Source organism: Oncorhynchus gorbuscha, linkage group LG03 (assembly GCF_021184085.1).
Source record: "Oncorhynchus gorbuscha isolate QuinsamMale2020 ecotype Even-year linkage group LG03, OgorEven_v1.0, whole genome shotgun sequence".
In the NCBI taxonomy this organism is placed as follows: domain Eukaryota; kingdom Metazoa; phylum Chordata; class Actinopteri; order Salmoniformes; family Salmonidae; genus Oncorhynchus; species Oncorhynchus gorbuscha.
Genome location: NC_060175.1, coordinates 70,012,051 through 70,031,626, shown reverse-complemented (window position 1 = coordinate 70,031,626; position 19,576 = coordinate 70,012,051). Strand labels below are relative to the sequence as shown.

The following is a 19,576-nucleotide window of genomic DNA, read 5'->3' as shown; positions in this document are numbered from 1 at the left end:
GATGGAGAGGTCCTGGGCTGGCATGGTTACACGTGGTCTGTGGTTGTGAGGTCAATTGGACATACTGCCAAATTCTCTAAAACGACGTTGGAGGCAGCTTGTGGTAGAGAAATGCACATTCAATTCTCTGGCAACAGCTCTGGTGGACATTCTTGCAATCAGCGTGCCATCTGTGGCATTGTGTTGTGTGACAAAACTGCATATTTTATAGTGGCCTTTTATTGTCCCCGGCACAAGGTGCACCTGTGTAATGATTATCTTGTTTAATCAGCTTCTTGAAATGCCATCCCTGACAGATGGATGGATTATATTGGCAAAGGAGTGGTGTAAATAAATTTGTGCACAACATTTGAGAGAAATACGTTTTTTTGTGCATAATAATTCTGTGCACAAAAAATACCCGTAAGACTTTAATGAGGGTCATATTGAGGCAATTTTGACCATAGTACAATGGTTACAGGAAAAACTAGTGGACTTTGTGATAGAGCAACCAAATTTCATAAACAGTTGGGACATGTTTAAAGAGGTATTTTGGGCTATAGTGCCATCACAGATTATTTTCCATTACCCCCCCTGGCAGCAATTTCTAATATGGGCACCAACCAACTGCATGGGGCCATATTTAACTAGATTCAATTGGCCATATCCTCATACATAATTGCTACATACAGCCCAATGATGGCTTAACATTTTTGAAAGGAAAATGTAAAAAAAAAAAAAAAATAGAATGTCTGGAAAACACAATAAAATGGCCCAGAAATTACATAGCAATGTATTAAGTCTAGCAGAGAGACAGGTAACCCATTCAGCCTTTACACAAAGAAATCAAAAGTTTGAACAAAGATGTCTAGATATAGAACCATTGAGATTTAACCTATTATACTCATTGGTGTAGTGCTGTTTTTTTAGGTACCTGAGGGCAATAAAAGAAAATGACGTCATAATTTCTCAATCAACACTTGCACAGTAGTAGCCTGTTGAATAATATTACTTTAATATGCATAAAACACATCATCCAAATGCAACGCCTGTCTATACCTACACACGTTGACAATGTTTGTATATTTTACTCTTAATAACTATTTATTCAAACTCTGTATTTAACAAGTTTACCCAGGTCTTAGTTTTGTCCTCACATGACTATGTAGAACTTTTTCACCCTGGAAGCTTTATCTGGACATAGATCTGCAGGACCTCTTCTGGCCATAAAAAAGAAAGCTAAGTAACATAATGCCTTTTCATTGCAGTAGCTGTACTCTTAATATACAGAAGAACTATTACCTTAAGGTAAGGATACCCAAGTTGCAAGCTCGGCTTCAGACGCAATCGTTAGTCAAAGGCAATTTAAATGTAGGAGAGAATGATACAGCGTCGGTGCCATCGGGAATACAGGTAGTAGTGTTAAACCCCTTACACAGTCTCCGCAGCCTGACAATTTTCTCATAACTTCTGGAAATAAATGCTTTTGGCATGCTCAACCGGTGTCGCTCATTCAGCCAATAGAAACTGTCAAACGGTTTTCCTCACTAAGCAACGAGTCGTTGTCAGAGCCCGAGCTTTCTCAGGTCTCTCCTCCAACTGTTACGAGGTCTGAGCTGCCAAAGCCTCCGTCCATTAGCTCTGACAAATTAAAAACATTAGTCATTACCCTAAATATTAGACTTAAAAATAATCATCCAGTGATCATACATTGTTTACCAGAGGGCAGGGCTATCGACGTAAAGAGTAATCTGAAGATCGTGCTGGCTGAGGCTAAAACTGGCTAGTGTAGATGGTATAGGGATATTGTTATCCACGTCTGCACCAACAATGTTAGGATGAACAGTCATAGGTCACCAAGCGCAACATAACTTCAGAGTGTAACTTAGCGAGAAAGGTGTGTTGGCATCGAGTAATTGTCTCTGGCCCCCTCCCAGTTAGGGGGAGTGATGAGCTCTACAGCAGACTTGCACAACTCAAATGCTGTTTTCAAAAAACTGTTTTCTGAATTTGTAGATAACTGGCCCTCTTTCTGGGACTCTCCCACAAACAGTACCAACACTGGCCTGCTGAGGAGTGACAGACTCCATCCAAGCTGGAGGGGTGCTCTCATCTTATCTATCAACATAGACAGGGCTTTAACTCCTCTAGCTCCACAATGAGATAGGGAGCAGGTCAGGCAGCAAGCTTTTAGCCAGCCTGCCAGCTTAGTGGAGTCTGCCACTAGCACAGTAAGTGTAGTGAGCTCAGCTTTCCCCATTGAGACCGTGTCTGTGCCACTATCTAGGTCGGGGAAAACTAAACATGTCGGTGTTCGCCTTAGCAATCTGACTGGAATAAAGACCTCCTCCATTCCTGTTATTATTGAAATAGATTGTGATAATATCTCACATCTCAAAATAGGACTACTTAATGTTAGATCCATCACTTCCAAGACAGTCATACTCAATGAACTAATCACTGATCAATAACTTGATGTGTTTGGCCTGGCAGAAACATGGCTCAAGCCAGATTTATTTACTGTGTTAAATTACACCTCTCCTCCTGGTTACACTAGTACCATATCCCCCAACCCCCCCCCCTCTGTCAGAGTGACCATCGGGTTCTTGGTCACCTCCCTGACCAAGGCCCTTCTCCCCCAATTGCGCAATTAGGCCGGGCAGCCAGCTCTAGGAAGAGTCTTGGTGGTTCTAAACTTCTTCCATTTAAGAATGATGGAAGCCACTGTGTTCTTGGGGACCTTCAATGCTGAAGAGATGTTTGGGTAACCTTCCCCAGATCTGTGCCTCGACACAATACTGCCTCGGAGCTCTATTAAAAATTCCTTCGAACTCATGGCTTGGTTTTTGCTCTGACATGCACTGTCAACTGTGGGACCTTATATAGGCAGGTGTTTGCCTTTCCAACTCATGTCCAATCAATTCAATTTACCACAGGTAGACTAATCAAGTTGTAAAAACATCTCAAGGATGATCAATGGAAACCGGATGCACATGAGCTCAATTTCGAGTCTCAGAGCAAAGGGTCTGAATACTTATGCAAATAAGGTATTTCTGTTTTTAATACATTTCCGAATAAAATGGACCACCATCTTACTATGTTTGCAATTGCAACAAATAATCTGCTCAGATCCCAACCAAGGATTTTCAAACGCTGCGCTATAAACTCTCAGACAACCCAAAGATTCCTAGATGCCCTTCCAGACTCCCCCCGCCTACCCAAGGACGTCGGAGTACAAAAATCTGTTAACCACCTAACAGAGAATCTAAATGTATAATTTGCACCTCTAAAAACAAAAACAAAACATTTGTCACAAGAAATTAGCTCACTGGTATACAGAAAATACCCGAACCCTGAAGCAAGCTTCCAAAGAATTGCGCTCCACCAAACTGAAAGTTTTCCGACTAGCTTGGAAAGACAGTACCGTGCAATATCGAAGAGCCCTCAATACTGCTCGATCTGCCTAATTTTCAACCTAATTGAGGAGAATAAAACTATTCAAAATGTATTTTTGATACTCTCGCAAAGCTAATTGCAGCATTTCTGCCAGGCTCTGTCGTAACCGGCCGCGACCGGGAGGTCCGTGGGGCGTCGCACAATTGGCCTAGCGTCGTCCGGCTTAGGGAGTGTTTGGCCGGTAGGGATATCCTTGTCTCATCGCACACCAGCGACTCCTGTGGCGGGCCGGGCGCAGTGCACACTAACCAAGGTTGCCAGGTGCAAGGTGTTTCCTCCGACACATTGGTGCGGCTGGCTTCTGGGTTGGATGCGCACTGTGTTAAGAAGCAGTGCGGCTTGGTTGGGTTGTAAATCGGAGGACGCATGACTTTCAACCTTCGTCACTCCCGAGCCCGTACGGGAGTTGTAGCAATGAGACAAGATAGTAGCTACTAGCAATTGGATACCACAAATTGGGGAGAAAAAGGGGGTAAAATTCAACAACAACAAAAAAGCAGCATTCCCCAAGAGAGGATGGCCTTCAGTTCAGCTGTGATGAATTCATTAACTTCTTCATCTTCACGAAAATATCATGATCATTAGAAAGCAAATTACGGACTCCTCTTTGCGTATTTCTCCAAAGCTCAGTTGTCCTGATTGCACAGAACATCCAGGACATAGGATCAATGGAGACACTCAAGTTTTTTAATCATGTATCTCTCAACACATTCACATAAATAGTCATGGCCTTTAAAACTTCCAGCAACCGACTGGACACTATTCCAACTATACTACTGAAAGAGTTACTTCCTGTGCTTGGCCCTCCTATGTGGAACATAATAAACGGCTCCCTATTCCCCGGATGTGGACAAACTCACTAAAAGTGGCAGTAATATAGCCTCTCCTGAAAAAGCCAAACCTTGACAAGAAAATCTAAAAAACTATTGCCCAATATCGAATCTCGAATTTATACAAAATATTAATAACATGAAAACTCTATTGAGCAGCAACTGATTGTCTTCCTGAAAACAAATCATGTATATGAAACGCTCCCGTCTAATTTTAAACCTGATCATAGTACTGAGACTGCACCCCTGAAGGTGGTAAATTACCTTTTAATGGCGTCAGACCAAGACTCTGCATCTGTACCCGTGCTCTTGGACCTTAGTGACGCTTTTGGCACTATCGATCACCACATTCTTTTGGAGAGATTGGAAACCCTAAATTGGTCTACACGGACAAGTTCTTGCTTGGTTTAGATCTTATCAGTTGTAAAATTCCAAAGACTAGTGACATCCAGTGGAAGCGGTAGGAACTGAAAACAAGTTCCTAAGAAATATTGTTTCCCAATGAGAACTCACTGAACAGACAGAGACCTCGAAAAAAGATTCTGAACGGTTAGTCCTTGGTGTTTTGCCTACTAAATAAGTTCTGTTATACTCACAGACATGATTCAAACAGTTTTAGAAAGTTCAGAGTGTTTTCTATCCAAATACACTAAAAATATGCATATCTTATATTCTTGGCATGAGTAGCGGGAAGTTGAAATTGGGCACGCTATTTATCCAAAAGTGAAAATGCTGCCCCCTATACCTTAAGAAGTTAACTTGGCTTTCGAAGACTTTAGATAGGCAGGGCAGGATGGATATAGGTCTGTAACAGTTTGGGTCTAGGTTGTCACCCCCTTTGATGAGGGGGATGACCGCGGCAGCTTTCCACTCTTTAGGGATCTCGGCTGATACGAAAGAGAGGTTGAACAGGCTGGTAATAGGGGTTGCAACAATGGCGGCGGATAGTTTTAGAAAGAGAGGGTCCAGATTGTCTAGCCCAGCTGATTTGTATTGGTCCAGGTTTTGCAGCTATTTCAGAACATCTGTCTGGATATGGGTGAAGGAGAAGCTGGGGAGGCTTGGGGGGGGGGGCTTGGTTCGTGACTTCCCTGAACAGTTGCATATCGGGGGGACTATTCGATGCTATAGCAGTCCACCACATGATGTTTTTGTGCTGGTCAAGGGCAGTCAGGTCTGGAGTGAACCAAGGGCTATATCTGTTCTTAGTTCTGCATTTTTTTGAACAGGGAATGCTTATCTAAGATGGTGAGGAAATTACTTTTAAAGAATGACAAGGCATCCTCGACTGGCGGGATGAGGTCAATATCCTTCCATTAGAAAGGCCTACTCGCAGATGTGAGTAAAACAAACTTAGAGAGGAGGCTTCTGATGTTGACATGCATGAAACCAAGGTTTTTTCGATCATTGAAGTCAACAAATGAGGGTGCCTGGGGACATGCGGGCCTGGGTTTACCTCCACATCACCCGAGGAACAGAGGAGGAGTAGGATGAGGGTATGGCTAAAGGCTATCAAAACTGGTCGCCTAGAGCGTTGGGGACAAAGAATAAAAGGAGCAGATTTCTGGGCATGGTAGAATAGATTCAGGGCATAATGTGCAGACGGGTATGGTGGGGTGCAGGTACAGCGGGGGTAAGCCCAGGCACTGAGTGATGATAAGAGAGGTTGTATCTCTGGATAAGCTGGTTATAATGGGTGAGGTCACCACATGTGTGGGAGGTGGGACAAAGGAGGTATAATGAGTGGAACTAGGGGCTCCATTGTAAACTAAAAGAATGATAACTAACCTAAACAACAGTATACAAGACATATTGACATATGAGAGAGACATACAGCGAGGCATAAAGTAATCACAGGTGTTGATTTGGAGAGCTAGCTAAGACAACAACAGCTAATCAGCTAAAACAACAGGTAAAATGGCGATGAATGGGCAGAGGGTCGGTTAACTATACACAGAGCCTGAGTTTGCGGCTGGGGCCGGCAGATAAACAAACAAAAAATAAATAAATAAATAAACAGAATGGAGTATCGTGATTAATGGACAGTCCAGCGGGCATCAGCTATCATACGTTGAGAGGAAACTACTTCAAAAGGGAATCTTACTGACTCAACACACTGTCTCCTCTCGGCCTTAATGAGGAGTTTGACTTTAAACTTTATAGTTCTAAAAATGTCCAAACTACTGTTCTTACCCTAAATGAACAGTGTATGTATATTACTTTAAATATTTCTCACATTCCTCATGTATGGTTATATATTTTGATATATTGAATGTTGATATTGTGAACAAATATTATATATTTTTTACCTCCTGTTTCAGGAAGTGATGTCACTGAGCATTGCTCCTATATATAGGACTTTCCACCCCCACCTGGGATATGGATGCCTGATGAAGACCTAAGGGTTGAATCGTTGTAACAATAAAATCACCTGGGAGAATGAGCAGCAGTGTGCAGCACTTTTGTTTTTCGTGTATTTAAATCCTGTCAAGACTTTCCTCCATTTCTTTCCAGTTGTATGCATCCAAGTTAAAAGTATGTTTATTTCATATTTTCCATGTGTTATTTAGTTGTCATAACATTAAGATGTCATGCAATATCCTTATTTAAGGTATATTGGTTTAATAGATTCATCCTTATGATTGTTACATTTTATTTATGCAACCTGCTTATAATGTCTCTCCTTTGTTGCAGAACCACACACAAATCCAACTTTACCATGTCCAACCACAAGCCCTCAATAAATATGTGAATTTTGGCACTGTCTCTGTTGTCTGCTTGCTCTCTGAACGGAGCCTAATTACCTATATTGTTTTTTTTTTGTATATTTTTCAGCAGCCATATTGGAAATGACCTCCAGGGGGGTAATGGACCAAATCTGTGATGGCACTATAGTCAGAAATACTTATTTAGACATGCCCTAGCTGTACGTTAAATTTGGAGGCTCTATCTCAAAGTCCACAATGTTTTCATGTAACTGCTATGATCAAAATGACCTCAATTGGACCCCCATTAAAGTCTTGAGTACTTTATGATCAGAATTATTGTCTATATTATCTGCAGGATTTAGTTAGTCGGTAGATAACATTACAAAGTCATTTTTACATTGTTTGGAATGATTTTACCCTATTTTCTTCTAATAGGAAATCCAGATGTCAGCAATTGACTGATAGGATTCCTAGGCTGCCTCCAACCTTTAAAATGTCCCTTAAGGTATCTACTATTAGTTTAGAACGTTTGATACTTGCATCATAAAATGGAACAATTATTTCACCTGTGCGCTGGACTATACTATTACTACCACACTGTTAGAGTTTTGTTTACCATCAAAGAGTGGGTCCACCAGTCAAAATCTGGATAAACGTTCTGAAGTACATTCCATGATAATTTCACATGCAAATAGCAATTGATTTCTATGATATAGGCATAAGGGTTACAATTGGCATATTACAGGTGTACAGCCCACATTCTGTTTTATGTTTCATGTCAAACAAGTTCAAAAGCTTTAGGGTATATAATTTTAATAGTCAAGGCGCACTTTGTGTAAGAGCTATTGATGATTGAAAGCAAAAAATATACTATAATAATAATACATAAATCAATAAAAACTGTGGATTTTTGTACACCCTCCCCTGATTCAGAATGTATCATTATCATAGTCATGTCACTCTTTGTCTAACAGCTATTGGCTACACCGAATATCCAATTTAAATTAATTTTACCTAATTCATTTTCCATTGGAGATTTAACATTTCGGCCAATGCAAGACGAGTACAACTCTCCCTCTCCACTAGGGAACTGACTGATCAGAGTTTGGTGTTTGTGTGACGTCAGTGTCAGCTGGTCAATGTTTACGTCCAGAATTGTGGCGACATCTATTGAATGTTTATGGGGGAAAACGAGAAGGTAACAACATATTTTTTCGAAATACAGTTGACACTATAAAGCAGTGTCAATTAACCGTCACATCCATAAGGTAAAGACCGCTGCTTCGTATTTCTTATGGCGAGTGTCTTTTTCAGCTCCAGCCAGACAATAATTTATCTTCTCTCCCATGTACCCATGCAGAGCGCTTCGTTGACGACATCAACAGAGACAAAGGTGATGCATATTTATTTATATATCTCGCGTTGAAGCAGCAGTTTGATAACATGTTGTGTTTGGTTGTTAAATATCAAATTCCCAATGTCAAACTATTTGAAAGAAGATTAAGAAAAACACTATGAATGCGCAACAAATGCTTACCCAAATGTTGGCTGCAGTACTTTTGGTGATAATAAGAATATTTATGTAAACACATACTATTTTGTTATTCAGTGGCGCAGCTGTATTTTGTGTGTGCGTTCATTGGTGGGAAATATGCATCACTGAGAGGATTCGATTATCTGGTCCGGGCGCCCTGTTGATTGGGTGAAAGTAGTGGCATTTGTTTTGCCTCCTGGGTGTGAGCCAGGGACCTGGATCAAAGCACACGGCGAAATCTGCTCAAAACAAAAGCGATGTAATTAATCACGTTGAGTAACGACTAGGATTCTGTGTTCTCACATGCACAAATGATTGCTTTTGATATAAACGCCCTATCTGCCTTACAGTGAAACGAGTTTGTAAACGCAAAGGTATATTATATGGCAAAGAGATGTATTTTTGCATGATACACCATGTTTTCTTGTGATTATGCCGCGTTCATCTGCTCGTCAGAATTAGGAAAATATGACATTTTCTATTTTCTAACTGGTTGCAGTTATACACGTGCCACGTTCAACTAATCAGCACATAGGACATTTCAGTTTTCTAGTATCGACTAGCAGATGAACGCGGCATTGATGTTCGATTTCAGATGGGCGCTCCTCCCTCACCGCTTTTGCCCGGCACATCACGGGACATACACAGGTGCCCCACGGCTCAGCATAATCGAATCCGCCTACTCCTGCAGTTACAAAGAAGGCGTTTCCATCATCACTAGGATTAACGCCCGGCTACTCGTGAAAGCAGAATACAATACGAGTTTATTTGACTGGTTTGTAATATACGAACTTCATTAAAGGCCGAAGAAAGAGGTTCTTAAACAGGCCTGTCTTTTGCACACACCTTCAGAACCAAAATGACATGTTCAAAGTTCATCCTTTCTCCAAATAGAACTCATTCCAGGGTTTTTCATTATTATTATTATTATTTTTTTACAATTTTCTATTATAATAATGGTGAAGACAAACTATGAAATAACCAATATGGAATCACGTAGTAACCAAAAAGGTGTTAAACAAATCCAAATATATTTTATATTTGAGATTCTTCTAAGTAACCACCTGTTGCCTTGATGACGGCTTTGCACACACTTGGCATTCTCTCAACCAGCTTCATGAGGTAGTCACCTGGAATGCATTTCAATTAACAGGTGTGTTGTTAATTTGTGGAATTTATTTACTTCTTAATGCATTTCAGCCAATCAGTTGTATTTTGACACGGTAGGGGTGGTATACAGAAGATAGTCCTATTTGGTAAAAGACCAAGTCCATATTACGGCAAAACCAGCTCAAAAGAGAAACGACAGTCCATTACTTTAAGACATGAAGGTCAGTCAATCTGGAAGGTGTCAAGAACTTTGAAAGTTTCTTTAAGTGCAGTCGCAAAAAGCATCAAGCACTGTGATGAAACTGGCTCTCCTGAGGACCGCCACAGAAAAGGAAGACCCAGAGTTACCTCTGCTGCAGAGGATAATTTCATTAGAGATACCATCCTCATAATTTGCAGCCCAAATAAATACTTCAGAGTTCAAGTAACAGACACATCTCAACATCAACTCTTCAGAGGAGACTGCGTGAATCAGGCCTTCATGGTCAAATTGATGCAAAGAAACCATTCCCAAAGGACACCAATAATAAGAAGAGACTTGCTTGGGCCAAGAAACACGAGCAATGGACATTAGACCGGTGGAAATCTGTCCTTTGGTCTGATGAATCCAAATTTGAGATTTTTGGTTCCAACCACCATGTCTTTGTGAGATCTCCGCATGTGTGGTTTCCAACGTGAAGTATGGAGTAGGAGGTGTGATGGTGCTTTGCTGGTGACACTGTTGGTGATTTATTTAGAATTCAAGGTACACTTAACCAGCATGGCTACCACAGCATTCTGCAGCGATATGCCATCCCATCTGGTTTGGGCTTAGTGTGACTAATTATTTGTTTTTCAACAGGACAATGACCCAAAACACATCTCAAGGCTGTGTCAGGGCTACTTGACCAATGAGAGGGATGGAGTGCTGCATCAGATGACCTGGCCTCCGCAATCACCTGACCTCAACCCAATTGAGATGATTTGGGATGAGTTGGACTGCAGAGTGAAGGAAAAGCATCCAACAAGTGCTTAGCACATGTGGGAACTCCTTCAAGACTGTTGGAAAAGCATTCCAGGGGAAGCTGGTTGAGAGAATGCCAAAAGTGTGCAAAGCTGTCATCAAGGCACAGGGTGAAGAATCTAAAAATATATTTTGATTTACACTTTTTTTTATTCCTTACTACATGATTCCATATCTGTTATTACATAGTTTGTCTTCACTATTATTCTACAATGTAGAAAATGTAAAAATAAAGAAAAACCCTTGAATGAGTAGGTGTGTCCAAACCTTTGACTGGTACCGTGTGTGTGTGTGTATTTACAACTTAATTGTACAATACAAATTTACATGTAAAGTGTTACATAGTAAAAGGTGCATTGTGTCCCCAGAGGATCCAACAAGACTGAAATACTAAGCTGAGTTAATATCTAAGACCCTTCTCATCAATCATCTGTTGTGAAAGCCATTGTTGGCAACACGTTCTACTTTACCAGAGGGACGTCAAGGAAACCTGAGAGAACACTTTCTCTTCCAATTAAGAAATCAAATTTTATTTGTCACATACACATGGTTAGCAGATGTTAATGCGAGTGTAGAGAAATGCTTGTGCTTCTAGTTCCGACCATGCAGTAATATCTAACAAGTAATCTAACCTAACAATTTCACAACAACTACCTTATACACACAAGTGTAAAGGAATGAATAAGAATATGTACATACAAATATATGAATGAGTGATGGCCGAACGACATAGGCAAGATGCAGTAGATGATATAGAGTACAGTATATACAGTGGGGCAAAAAAGTATTTAGTCAGCCACCAATTGTGCAAGTTCTCCCAATTAAAAAGATGAGAGGCCTGTAATTTTCATCATAGGTAGTACACTTCAACTATGACAGACAAAATGAGAAAATAAATCCAGAAAATCACATTGTAGGATTTTTAATGAATTTATTTGCAAATGATGGTGGAAAATAAGTATTTGGTCACCTACAAACAAGCAAGATTTCTGGCTCTCACAGACCTGTAACTTCTTCTTTAAGAGGCTCCTCTGTCCTCCACTCGTTACCTGTATTAATGGCACCTGTTTGAACTTGTTATAAGTATAAAAGACACCTGTCCACAACCTCAAACAGTCACACTCCAAACTCCAGTATGGCCAAGACCAAAGAGCTGTGAAAGGACACCAGAAACAAAATTGTTGACCTGCACCAGGCTGGGAAGACTGAATCTGCAATAGGTAAGCAGCTTGGTTTGAAGAAATCAACTGTGGGAGCAAATATTAGGAAATGGAAGACATACAAGACCACTGATAATCTCCCTCTATCTGGGGCTCCACGCAAGATCTCACCCCGTGGGGTGAAAATGATCACAAGAACGGTGAGCAAAAATCCCAGAACCACACGGGGGGACCTAGTAAATGACCTGCAGAGAGCTGGGACCAAAGTAACAAAGCCTACCATCAGTAACACACTACGCCGCCAGGGACTCAAATCCTGCAGTGCCAGACGTGTCCCCCTGCTTAAGCCAGTACATGTCCAGGCCCGTCTGAAGTTTGCTAGAGAGCATTTGGATGATCCAGAAGAAGATTGGGAGAATGTCATATGGTCAGATGAAACCAAAATATTACTTTTTGGAAAAACTCAACTCGTCTTGTTTGGAGGACAAAGAATGCTGAGTTGTATTCAAAGAACACCATATCTACTGTGAAGCATGGGGGTGGAAACATCATGCTTTGGGGCTGTTTTTCTGCAAAGGGATCAGGGTGACTGATCCGTGTAAAGGAAAGAATGAATGGGGCCATGTATCGTGAGGTTTTGAGTGAAAACCTCCTTCCATCAGCAAGGGCATTGAAGATGAAATGTGGCTGGGTCTTTCAGCATGACAATGATCCCAAACACACCGCCCGAGCAACGAAGGAGTGGCTTCGTAAGAAGCATTTCAAGGTCCTGGAGTGGCCTAGCCAGTCTCCAGATCTCAATCCCATAGAAAATCTTTGGAGGGAGTTGAAAGTCCGTGTTGCCGAGCAACAGCCCCAAAACATCACTGCTCTTGAGGAGATCTGCATGGAGGAATGGGCCAAAATACCAGCAACCGTGTGTGAAGACTTACAGAAAATGTTTGACCTCTGTCATTGCCAACAAAGGGTATATAACAACGTATTGAGATAAACTTTTGTTATTGACCAAATACTTATTTTCCACCATAATTTGCAAATAAATTAATTCAAAATCCTACAATGTGATTTTCTGGATTTTTTTTCTTCTCATTTTGTCTGTCATAGTTGAAGTGTACCTATGATGAAAATTACAGGCCTCTCATCTTTTTAAGTGGGAGAACTAGCACAATTGGTGGCTGACTAAATACTTTTTTGCCCCACTGTACATATGAGATGAGTAATGAAGGGTATGTAAACATTATATAAAGTGGCATTGTGGCTAGTGATACATTTATTACATTTATTGCATAAATTTGTCCATTATTAAAGTGGCTAGAGTTGAGTCAGTATGTTGGCAGCAGCCACTCAATGTTTGTGATGGCTGTTTAACAGTCTTATGGCCTAGAGATAGAAGCTGTTTTTCAGTCTCTCAGTCCCAGCTTTGATGCACCTTTACTGACCTCTCCTTTTGGATGATAGCGGGGTGAACAGGCAGTGGCTCGGGGGGTTGTTGTCCTTGATGATCTTTTTGGCCTTCCTGTGACATCGGGTGGTGTAGGTGTCCTGGAGGGCAGGTAGTTTGCCCCCGATGATGCATTGTGCAGACCTCACTACACTCTGGATAGTTTTACGGTTGTGGGCAGAGTAGTTGCCGTACCAGGCAGTGATACAGCCCGACAGCATGCTCTCGATTGTGCATCTGTAAAAGTTTGAGTGTTTTGGTGACAAGCCAAATTTCTTCAGCCTCCTGAGGGTGAAGAGGCTCTGCTGCGCCGCCTTCACCATGCTGTCTGTGTAGGTGGACCATTTCAGTTTGTCCGTGATGTGTACGCCGAAGAACTTAAAATGTTCCACCCTCTCCACTACTGTCCCATCTATGTGGATAGGGGGCTGCTCCCTCTGCTATTTCCTGATGTCCACAATCATCTCCTTTTGTTTTGTTGACATTGAGTGTGAGGTTATTTTCCTGACACCACACTCCGAGGGCCCTCACCCCCTCCCTGTTGGCCGTTTCGTCGTTGTTGGTCGTCAAGCCTACCACTGTAGTGTCATCTGCAAACTTGATGATTGAGTTGGATGCATGCATGGCCACGCGTCATGGGTAAACAGGGAGTACAGGAGAGGGCTGAGAACGCACCCTTGTGGGGCCACAGTGTTGAGGATCAGCGGGGTGGAGATGTTGTAACCTACTCTCATCACCTGGGGGCGGCCCGTCAGGAAGTCCAGGATCCAGTTGCACAGGGCGGGGTCGAGACCAAAAACCCAATTACCATTAATTGTGGAGAAGGTTAAAGAGTGGCCCACTGTGCCTTCATGTACCTCAGGTAATCCAATCAGGCTACACTGCAGTGTCTGAGACTGGATGTCACAGTTAATGATAGCTGCTTCACTTAGGTTGTTATTCACATCAAAAAACAAACAAATGTACTATAACTTCTACATATACACTACCGTTCAAAAGTTTGGGGTCACTTTGACATTTCCTTGTTCATTTTCTTTTCAATTAAAATAATGTAAAATTGATCAGAAATACAGTATAGACATTGTTAATGTTGTAAATTACTATTGTCGCTGGAAACGACAGATTAATTTTTATTTTTTATTATGGAATATCTACATAGGCGTACAGAGGCCCATTATCAGCAACCATCACTCCTGTGTTCCAATGGCACGTTGTGTTAGCTAATCCAAGTTTACCATTTTAATAGGCTAATTGAACATTAGAAAACCCTTTTGCAATTATGTTAGCACATGGCCAGAGACAAATAACTTTCTTTTGAAACTCATCAGTCTATTCATGTTCTGAGAAATTTAGGCTATTCCATGCGAGAAATTGCCAAGAAACTGAAGATCTCGTACAACGCTGTGTCCCTTCACAGAACAGCGCAAACTGGCGCTAACCAGAATAGAAAAAGAAGTGGGAGGCCCAGGTGCACAACTGAGCAAGAGGACAAGTACATTAGTATCTAGTGTGAGAAACGGACGCCACACAAGTCCTCAACTGGCAGCTTCATTAAATAGTACCCGCAAAACACCAGTCTCAACGTGAACAGTGAAGAGGCAAAATAACACAGACACTGGACAGAGGAACTCTGCCTAGAAGGCCAGCATCGCCTCTTCACTGTTGAGATTGGTGTTTTGCGGGTACTATTTAATGAAAAAAATAATGATTTTTTTCACCTAGTTGGCTCGGGCATTCGAACCAGTGCCATGTGATAACCTTCCAGAAGGACAACCATATCTCTGCAGTACTCCACCAATCAGGCTTTTATGGTTAAATGGCCAGACGGAAGCCACTCCTCAGTAAAAGGCACATGACAGCCCGCTTGGAGTATGCCAAGAGGCACCTAAAGGACTCTCAGACCATGAGAAACAAGATGCTCTGGTCTGATGAAAACAAGATTGAACTGTCATGTCTAGAAGAAACCTGGCACCATCCCTACGGTGAAGCATGGCGGTGGCAGCATCATGCTGTGGGGATCTTTGCGCTCAGGACCTCAGACTCTCTTGAGAGACCTGAAAATAGATGTCTAGCAATGCTCCCCATCCAACCTGACAGAGCTTGAGAGGATCTGCAGAGAAGAATGGGAGAAACTCCCCAAACACCAGTGTGCCAAGCTTATAGTGTCATATCTCAGACTCAAGCCTGAAATTGCTGCCAAAGGTGCTTCAAAAAAGTAGAGAGGAAAGGCTCGGAATTCTTATGTAAATGTAATATTTGTTTTAAAAAATAAATGAGCAAACATTTGTAAACCTATTTAGTATACGGCTGTAACGTAACATTGTGAAAAGTCAAGGGGAGTGAGAACTTTCTGAATGCACTGTAAATTATGAACATCCTATGTCAAGTATGACTTTTTACCGATATAAATTGGATCGTGTCCTGTTCCCACAGTTGAATAAATAGTACATACGGTAATAGAACAGCAGTGTTGACTGTGTGAGTATGTGTGTGTTTATGTGTAAGGGTTGTATGTGTATGAGAGTCAGTGCCTATAGTCTGTAAAGTGTGGATAGTCTCTGAGGTACAAATAATCTCTCAGGAGCAGGTCTGAGCAGGTAGACAGCAAGGGGTAGCTGTTCAGCAGTCTGACTGTCTGGTGGTTGAAGCTGTCTCGGGAGCCTTTTGCCCTGAGACCCGATGTTCTGATACCGTTTGCAAGATGGTAACAGTGAACAGTCTCTGAGGAGAATGAATCAATCTGAATCAATTGATCAATATTTTTTAGACACCTTTTTGTCTGACTCTGTCCTCATCTTTCTCTCAGCGAGTCTGTGAGGATGGGAGGAGCTGTGAGTGCGGGGGAGGATAACGATGAGTTGATTGACAACCTGAAGGAGGCTCAGTACATCCGCTCGGACTTGGTGGAGCAGGCCTTTAGGGCCATCGACAGGGCCGACTACTATCTGGAAGAGTTCAGAGACAGTGCCTACAAGGACCTGGCCTGGAGGCACGGCAACATCCACCTCTCAGCACCCTGCATCTACTCCGAGGTGATGGAGGCCTTGGATCTCCAGCCTGGCCTGTCCTTCCTCAATCTGGGCAGTGGTACGGGCTACCTCAGCACTATGGTGGGACTCATACTGGGTGAGTCAGGATGGCACAAACCTCACCTGGCCAGGTGAAACAAAATAAAGCAATTGTAAGGGCAAGAATGGCTTAAAAATCATTTTTACCATTGCTTTACATAAGAAAATTGAAAATAAGATGGAAAGTGCAAATGTACTCACACCTTGTTTCTCCCCTTTACTGTAGGTCCATTTGGAGTGAACCATGGGGTGGAGCTGCACCAAGATGTCATTGAGTATGCATACCAGAAACTGGAGTTTTTCATCAAGACCAGCGACAGCTTCGACAGGTAGGAGTTTCATGATGAAAATGACAATGTAGGAATTATAACCAGAGTTATCAGGAGAATCCAGTTAATTGTCATTATACCAGAGTTATAGGAGCTATCAAGATAATTCAGTTTAATGGCTATAACTCTGGTATATCAGGAGAATCCAGTTAAATGGCATTATACCAGAGTTATAGAAGCTATCAGTAGGATCCAGTTAAACAGAATTATTCTGTAACAAGCTAGTAAGATAACATACTGCAGTTATGGTGGGTAGGCTGATTCTCTGAGGAAACTGTGTCGGGAGTGCTACAGGTATCCAAGGAACATCAGACGTGGCTCTGGAATGGGGGAATCATAGGGGTATGTGTGTGTGTGTGTGTGTGTGTGTGTGTGTGTGTGTGTGTGTGTGTGTGTGTGTGTGTGTGTGTGTGTGTGTGTGTGTGTGTGTGTGTGTGTGTGTGTGTGTGTGTGTGTGTGTGTGTGTGTGTGTGTGTGTGTGTGTGTGTGTGTGTGTGTAGGTTTGAGTTCTGTGAGCCCTGCTTCGTGATGGGGAACTGTCTGGAGATAGCCCCAGAGAGTGGTCCGTATGACCGGGTGTATTGTGGAGCTGGGGTGCAGCGGGAGCAGGAAGACTACATGAAGAACCTGCTCAAAGTGGAGGGAATCCTAGTGCTGCCATTGGAGGAGAAGGTCAGCGCTTGCACATGCACACCCCCAGTGGTGGCTGCTGAGGGAAGGACGGCTCTTAATAATGTCTGGAATGGAGCGAATAAAATGGTATACAACACGTGGAACTCCACTCCAGCCATTACCACGAGCCCATCCTCCTCTCCAGTTAAGGTGCCACCAACCTCCTGTGACCCAGGCACAGACACAAAAGGTGAAGTGAAACAGAATGGCGAGCGTAGCAATCAGGATGGTTTCACAAGGCTAAATTGTGACTGTAAAGACATGGCCACTTTTAAAACCAGAATAGACTTAGATAAACTCACCTCTTAACCCAGTGCTATTTCTAGCACTTTGATATATTCTGGTGTCTTGTGGTCTCATCTTCCCTGTTATACATCTTCTCTGTTGTAGACTTTGTTGTCTCATCTTGTTTGTATACCTTCTATACACATTTTGATACTCGTTTCCTTTGTGTGTAGCTAATGCGCTGTGCTCCACTTGTTTAGAGAAAGATCTTTATATGAATACATATTTCTTAACACTGCTTACTACAAAAAAAATCTCCAGTACACAAACACATTATTGCCCTTCCTCTCTCCTTAGTTGACCAAGATCACTCGAACAGGCTACAACAGCTGGGAGACCAAAAACATCATTGCCGTGTCCTTTGCCCCACTGGTGTTGCCCAAACACAGAGATAACAGTAAACCCAAAGCAGTGCCTTTACGTAAGTACTGTACTAGCACATCTGTCATATGATTGTCTATGTAACAGAGGTAATTTTCCAAGTGAGCCTTTGTGTGATGAGTAACCATATCGGAGATCTGGGCCGGTATTCGCAAAGCATCTCAGAGTAGGTGCTTATCTAGGATAAATGTAGCCTTTTAGATTATAATAAATGACGGGAGGGGACTGATTCTAGATCAGCTATCCTACTCTGAGGCTTTGTGAAAACAGGCCCTGGAGACTCAGAACCACGGGGGGAGGTGACAGTTGTTGAACACTATGTTGTCTCAAATGCATGTTGGACTAGTTACAAAATGGGAAGGCAGAACTTCCATCACTTACTATGTGGGAGTGTGTGAAATGGTTTCCTCTTGTCATTTGTCTGTACCTCCTCAGCGACCATGTTTGAGGTGCGGACTCTGCAGGACTTGGCTCGCATCTTTATCCGTCTGACGTTAAAGAAGACAGTGGTGGGGCCAGGGCCCTTGCCCAGGGGGTTGGCCCACAGCGGGGAACGACTCCGGCAGGCCCAACACTGTGGCTCCACCCTGCTCTCCAACCGCTACGTATTCATGAGCCGCCTCATCCCCGGGCCGATGGACGACGACAACAACCGCTCAGACGCAGAAGAGGAGGAAGAAGAAGGGAACTGCAGGATTCGAGGAGAGCCTGAGGAAGAGGAGGAGCAGGAGGAAGAGGGGGAGGGGAGTAGGGAGGGCGGTGCCCTTCTACATGAGGCTCCAGTGAACCTGCTCAGAGAAAGGATCCTGAGCCTGCCGCTCCCTGAGCCTCTGAAGATGTACATGCTCCACTACAGAGAGAAGTAGGGAGGTACAGGAGACAAGAACCTGTGCTCCCATTTTCTAACTTGTTCCCAACCCTATGCTCTTGAGTCCCCTTTCTGGATACAAAAGTAATTAATGTGTAAGAAATAGGCTGATCACTCCACAGGAATGGCTAAAATGAGTTCCCATCCGAATTCAAAATGTAAGCCCTAGAAACTTCATGTTGAAGTGAATAACTAGAAGAATTGGATAAGTAGAAGCAATATGGTAATAGCTCCATCTCCCCCTTCCCCGATAGCCCAGGTACGCCTATCTAATCTACAGAGGTGCCTGAGGGGTAGAGGTCGAGGTTGGAAAAACAAGGATTTAGAGATTGGGAGCATCCTTAGGGTCACCCCTACCCCTAGAAGCCCTCACCACCACCACCAGCCCCCTAGGACTATTCCAACAACCCCTCTGAACACTAGAAAACTAGTCTCATCCCACTCAATGCCCCACCCATGAACTTTATCTCCCCCTCTTTTGGGGTATCTTGTCTTGTGCCTGACACTGGCACCCAGTCTCGAAGACCTTCTTTCCTCCCTCTTTGAATTTTGTAAATGTGATTTTTCTGAGAATGATGATTTTGACTGTGACCGAACAATTCAGGGGAGCTTTTGAGATCAACTTACAAGAACTGAAAGCCCCAAATGGTGTGGAAACATTTGCTCATTCTGTGTTCACATCTGTAAGATCTTCTCTGCATTGAATATACTTGTTGAGAGCAGGGGTGACAAATAAAAGTAATTTAACTGAA

General features: G+C 42.6%; 1 protein-coding gene across 2 annotated transcripts; it reads left to right on the top strand.

The window, feature by feature from the left end:
* The first annotated feature begins 8,048 nt into the window (after positions 1-8,048).
* Positions 8,049-19,576, top strand: LOC124031813 (protein-L-isoaspartate O-methyltransferase domain-containing protein 2-like). Of its 2 annotated transcripts, none has more exons than XM_046343507.1 (7): positions 8,049-8,171; positions 8,334-8,366; positions 16,028-16,347; positions 16,516-16,618; positions 17,119-17,290; positions 17,873-17,996; positions 18,392-19,576. In XM_046343507.1, the coding sequence occupies exons 3-7, from the start codon at positions 16,041-16,043 to the stop codon at positions 18,820-18,822; spliced, it is 1,137 nt and encodes a 378-aa protein (XP_046199463.1). In that variant the 5' UTR covers positions 8,049-8,171; positions 8,334-8,366; positions 16,028-16,040; the 3' UTR covers positions 18,823-19,576. The 2 variants fall into 2 exon arrangements, with proteins under 2 accessions (XP_046199463.1, XP_046199461.1); XM_046343505.1 differs by having other exon boundaries at positions 8,074-8,241.

Bases quoted from the DNA above. Each gene is read 5' to 3' on its own strand.
- LOC124031813 (XM_046343507.1), top strand. From the start codon at position 16,041: ATGGGAGGAGCTGTGAGTGCGGGGGAGGATAACGATGAGTTGATTGAC. The intron at 16,619-17,118 runs GTAGGAGTTTCA...GTGTGTGTGTAG, and splicing joins ACCAGCGACAGCTTCGACAG to GTTTGAGTTCTGTGAGCCCT. The intron at 17,997-18,391 runs GTAAGTACTGTA...GTACCTCCTCAG, and splicing joins ACCCAAAGCAGTGCCTTTAC to CGACCATGTTTGAGGTGCGG.